The sequence below is a fragment of the Blennius ocellaris genome (genome assembly GCF_963422515.1).
Source record: "Blennius ocellaris genome assembly, chromosome: 6".
Taxonomy (NCBI): domain Eukaryota; kingdom Metazoa; phylum Chordata; class Actinopteri; order Blenniiformes; family Blenniidae; genus Blennius; species Blennius ocellaris.
In genome coordinates, this window is record NC_137655.1 from 25518129 (window position 1) to 25524128 (window position 6000).

The following is a 6000-nucleotide window of genomic DNA, read 5'->3' on the forward strand; positions in this document are numbered from 1 at the left end:
ATTCAATGGTGTAAAAACAAGATAAAGACCCAGAACTTAAAAAGATTAAAACTTATTCATGTCATCACAGGAGCCTCTGAACTGTCACCATGGGCCTGACCTTTCACCTCTGCCTCCACGTGACCCTGCACCAACATACAGGCCTTCTGCTGAAGGAGCTATTACCCTGCACTGTGGAGCAGCAGGACGGACTCCCTGACCCATTCATGGTCTCGTCAAAGAATTTCTGGAGGAAATACTCTCTGATGCTGATGGAACAGAAACAGTTTCTCATGTTTCTCTCAACTGCCAGTGAAAACCGACGGTGACGAAGAGGAGTCCTGGACAGGAGAGGCCCCAGTAGACAGGGTTTCAAGTGAAAATGCACCACTTATCATTTGTGTGTAAAAGTTTCACATTTACACAGCTGTGTTTTGAAAACAATGTCGGTTTACACGTAAACCAAAGAAACTGATATAGTTGTTACATTGGGCCACTAGCGGGTGCTGCTTGTTTTTCTAATAAAACCACAAGATGCTGTAAACATTAACAGCGGGAGAACACAGACATTCTAGTGGACAGACAGCTCCTACAGGTCTTATGGAGCCACTGCAGGACAATATGGACTGGGAGCCACTCTGGAGCCAAACGTTGCCTTATTGTCCATCGCTCGTGCACAAGTAGCGCTTCAGTAAAGTTTCATTGATACGGAGTTGGAGCATTTTGAAAACTTGTATTTTCAGCAAATACGAACCCTGCTGTCATGCAAACGTCACCTAAAATTTCACTTTTAAAATGTTGTCATGTAAATTTGTCAAATGTCTTTATTTTTCCTTCATTGTTTTTTCCCCTTCTAAATTTGCTAAACAATCTCAAATCCTGTCTGCAAAAGTTCATCTGTTCAAGTTAATGCTGGTAAAGCCTGATTCCTGTCAGGACACATTTTTCCTGCAGCCTTCATGCAGGTGATGAACCCACACAATGGTACTTTAGAGTGACTCTTGATAAGACGGCCTTCTTCAGTAAAACAACCACAACAACGAGTTACCTCCATTGGAAAGTTTGACATTTTTCTCTTGAAACTTGAAATATCAAGGAGCTACAAAACCTGAAGAGAGAAGACACCCACATTTCATTTAACCAAATTTTGCACCCATAAAACTGGCACAATATTACAATTGCAGTTATTTCACTTTGCAAATGAAAACCCTTTTAGGTCTTTCACCAATTTAATGTAAACTTGTACTTCATGACACTAAAACATGGTAAACATCAGGATTTGTCCCGGATGAAACAGGCAGAGCCTCTGAGATCATGAGGAAGGAGCTTTAAGTGTTCGAGTCACAAGTAAACAAGGCGAAGCAGCTTTTAGCAAGTAACGCTGCTCACATGGAGAACAAACTGGCCTCAACACATTACCTGCTGAGGCTTTCCACTGAATACATTTGACTTGTTTTGCTTCAATATCCCAATAAAGCGTGTAGCCGATGTATTGTGCTTTTCCTGATCGCCTGGTTGTAACGTGCATTTCGCGTGAAACGCCGTGTGTCTATATAACATAACCTGCCTTCGCAGTGGTTTATCGGTCGTTGTGGTGTTATTTCAGGGCTCTGGTCAAATCTAGTTGGGCTCCACGAGGCCCCTGACAAAAGGTGCATTTATTAATCTGGTAGTGCGGCTGATCCCAGAGCGGTGGTGGTTGGTTGGGGGGCTCGGCCTCAGCGAGGGGGGGGGGGGGCATCGAGGGAGTGAAGTTGTGCAGGAATAACAAATAAAAAAACCCCAATGCCGTGACAGAGTGACAGAGAGCCGACTGGAAACACTACAATGCACCGCCGGTGGCCGTGCGTCCGCCGCTACAGACGACCCGAGCGGAGAGAGAGCTGCCGGCCATGTTAGCCCGCTAGCTGGCCGGCTAGTAGCATTAGCAGCTAGTAGCGTTACCTCCTCCACTCTCATGTCGATGATCCGCTCCACCTCGTACACGTCTTCCTCCTCGTCCTGCTCGCTCTCCGCGGGCTCCACCCTGTTCACTTCAGCCGCCATGGCGAAGCTCGGTGCGGTTTATTCGCCAGGAGTGAATAAACTTGCTTTTTTGTCGGAGTCTTGGGGGGGAAAGGCGGCCTGAGCCCGCTGGTGGCGACTCTTCTCCTGCTCTGCTGCGGCTCGGAGTCGGAGGGTTTTACCTACTACCGAGCGCCCATCGCGGTGCGTTCACGGACAGCGACTTACTGTCGGACATTTTCTGAGATAGAGTTCACGTCTGAAATTGCATAATTGTACTGTAATAACAATACCACAACACCAGTACTTAACAATAGTAGAATTAATAAACATGATCGTAGGTTCGTGTCAGAAGAGTGTGCATGCAGACATAATATCTCAGTCAACATCCGGCTGTAGTTCAATGTTTACGGTACTGTATATCCCGATGGTACGCGCTGTCGCCCAAATTCGTAAATCTTGAACGCATCAAGATCCACCGCAGGGCCATTACATACCTATCGCCGTCACTGATTGGTTTAAAATTTTGCCTGCGTCTGACCAATCAGCGGTCTTTATGTCCACACCGCTGGATAATAGCCTTGAAACAAACAACCACCTTTCATCACTTCCCACACCCCCTTTATTGACAACAGAGACAGCAATAAAAACAGAACATTGCTTTTGCTCTTTAGAAATATTGAATATAGTACAAGTGTGCTTAAACGGTGTATAGTAGACTAATGATTAATGTATGGTCCCGTTTCCTTGCGAAAAGCCCTGTTTTCCTATTTTTTTTTTTTTTACAAACGTCTAATTTGGTTGAAAAAATGCAGAGACACATTTGAAAATTTGAAAAAGTGTTCATTTAAATGTTAAATAATATTGAAAGTGTAAGTTTGTTGAAGTTGAAAGTTTCCCAAGGATTTGATTGTGAAGCATAAAGTTGTATTTCTTTAATTCTTTTTTTTTTTTTAGGTTGAATAATGAGCAGTGTATAGGCAGTATATAAATGCTCGTAACCCCCTAGTGCGGCTAAAATGTTGTATTTGAAGCATTGGGGTTGATTTATGTTGTTTATGAGTAGATGAGCAGGATGATTGTGGCCAGTTGAGCTGGTGTGTTGCTGAAAAGAAGTGAGAAGAGCGCCCTCTGGTGACGGAAGGGAAAGCTTACAGCGCCTGGTGTTAGAAGGACAGTTTTTCATTTCCGGTTTGCATTTGAACTGGATGATGTGTTGTGATTTTGAGCTTAAGCTTGACCTCCTGAGTAAGATCTCACATACAGTCTCTCATGACTGCATCTTGTTGTGAGCTTTCACGTGACGCAACAGATTACTTGGTTGACTGAACCGTGGCTTCTCACCTGTGTGAGTTCTCATGTGACAAATGACTGTCAACTGAATCATTTCACATAAAATGTCTTCTTATTAGTGACGATTCTAAAGTTCTGGTTGAAAATTTTCCCATCTGTTTTCTGAAAAGAATCTTTTCACATCCAGGCTGATTCTCTGGCTATGAAATATGCAGATTTTTTCACCTTGGCATTTATACTTGATTCTGAGTCAATATGCCGGTGTGCCGCCCTCCTGAGGTCCTGGGACCTTTCATTTCTTATATGGACTGATTAGAAACTCCTGTGTCGTTACCATTCTGCGTCGATGTTTGGGAAACGTGATCCAAGCATGGATTTGGAATCTGTTACATGGGAGTTATTGAGCTTAAATAAAGTTTTTTCTTTATTTATAAATATGTGAATATTATTAAAAAATGACCATTAAGTGTTCATAGAAAAAGCTGTACATTCATTATGTACTTTTGAGATCCAACACAGATTTGGAGTCAATGGATCACATAACCTGGGAACTATTGACCAAAATTAGAGCATTTTTCATTGAATTTGGAATATTTTTCATAAAGACCATTAAAACTCTAATTAAACGACGTGTGTCTCTGCAATCATAAGTAGTTATATGATCTAACACTGGTTTGGACTCATGAGGTGATGTAACCTGGGAGCTATTGCGCAAAATACAACATTTTTCATTAAATTTGGAATATTTTTCAAAAGACCATTAAATGCTATTTAAAGGACGTGTGCAGTGACCCCTGAATGACACCAGCAGCTCCTCATTGGACACATAAGGCTCAGGGTTTACAGCTGGGACACAGTAGGAAGAAACACACATTAGGTCCTGCAAGACAAAAAGTAAAATGTGTGAGCAGACGTGTGTCAGTGTTGAACTTTACAACAGTCTTCAATCTTGTCTGGGAACAGCAGGGGGGGAAACAACACACACACACGCACACACACGCACGCATGCACGCACGCACGCACACACACACACACACACACACACACACACACACACACACACACACACACACACACACACACACACACACACACACACACACACACACACAGCCAGTAAAGAAGGTGAATAGAAACAAGCAGGTTGTTTATTAGTAAACAGTAACAAACAGCAGGTTGGATGGTAGAAGAAGCTGCTCTGCACAGCAACACCAAGCGTTAGCGTAGCGTTCGTCACACACACATATTTAGCGTGAACAGGATCAGCATACAACCTTCAGCCTGGTGGTGGAGCCACCGAGTCACCAGGAGGTGAAGCCACCGAGCCACCAGGTACCAGGAGGTGGAGCCACCAGGTACCCGGAGGTGGAGCCACCATGTACCAGGAGGTGGAGCCACTGAGCCACCAGGAGGTGGAGCCACCAGGTACCCGGAGGTGGAGCCACCATGTACCAGGAGGTGGAGCCACTGAGCCACCAGGAGGTGGAGCCACCAGGTACCAGGAGGTGAAGCCACCGAGCCACCAGGAGGTGGAGCCACCAGAGGGTGTAGCCATCAGGTACCAGGAGGTGGAGCCACTGAGCCACCAGGAGGTGGAGCCACCAGGTACCAGGAGGTAGAGCCACCAGATACCAGGAGGTGGAGCCACCAGATAACAGGAGGTGGAGCCACCAGGTACCAGGAGGTGGAGCCACTGAGCCACCAGGAACCAGGAGGTGGAGCCACCAGATGGTGTAGCCATCAGGTACCAGGAGGTGGAGCCACTGAGCCACCAGGCGGTGTAGCCATCAGGTACCAGGAGGTGGAGCCACTGAGCCACCAGGCGGTGGAGTCACCAGGTACCAGGAGGTGGAGCCACCAGATACCAGGAGATGGAGCCACCAGGTACCAGGAGGTGGAGCCACTGAGCCACCAGGTACCAGGAGGTGGAGCCACTAGGTAGCAGGTGGTGGAGCCACTAGGTAGCAGGTGGTGGAGCCACCAGGTACCAGGAGGTGGAGCCACTAGGTAGCAGGTGGTGGAGCCACCAGGTACCAGGAGGTGGAGCCACCAGGTGCCAGGTGGTGGAGCTCAGCAGCTCAGAAAAGCAAGAACAGAGACGTTGAGGGGTTTAATGATCTGAAGAACAACTGAGGCGCATCTCCAACAGTGAAAGAGAATAAATTCTTTGTTAATGACACTTATATTACATTTGGATTTATGGAATTTCCTTTTTGTTCTTCCCAGCTACATGGCTGCAGATTTTTTATTATTATTGGTAAAAATAATCCGTTACCAACATGATATTTAATTTCAAGTAATAATGTGGTGTGAAGTTGAAACCGGATCATGAAATGTGGTCACGTGTGATTGAAATCTTTATTTTGCTGAGTCAGCATTAAGCATCTATAAACTGTTTGTTGTCATTTAAAAACTCAGTAACGTGATTAAAAAGTGTTCACAGCATTTCTTCAGATATCGAAGGCAGAAACTGACTTGCTGAGGTGGACAGTGAGATTATTAGTGACCCCTGGTGGCAGAGTTGAGATGGTACACAGACAGGAGGCGACGTTTTGTAAATCCAAGGAAGAAAGATGCTTTGCCCCATAAAACAATGTTTCTTAGCAAATTTATGAACAGAAGAAAACACATGTTTTTCATGTTTTTGTATAAAAAAAACGAAAACGATATTTTTGAAATAATTGCGACGTCAAACTGCTGCTTTATTCAAGTTTAAGATTTGTT

The 6000-nt window shown here is 45.0% G+C and overlaps 1 protein-coding gene across 1 annotated transcript in view; it reads right to left on the bottom strand.

Moving 5' to 3' along the window:
• Positions 1-2125, bottom strand: part of mphosph8 (M-phase phosphoprotein 8) — a 29210-nt gene extending 27085 nt beyond the window's left edge. Inside the window, exon 1 of the mRNA XM_080497909.1 lies at positions 1924-2125. Within this exon, the coding sequence (XP_080354035.1) occupies positions 1924-2025 (102 nt within the window). The 5' untranslated portion in view covers positions 2026-2125. The remainder of the gene's footprint in view (positions 1-1923) is intronic.
• Between the last annotated feature and the right edge of the window lie 3875 nt (positions 2126-6000).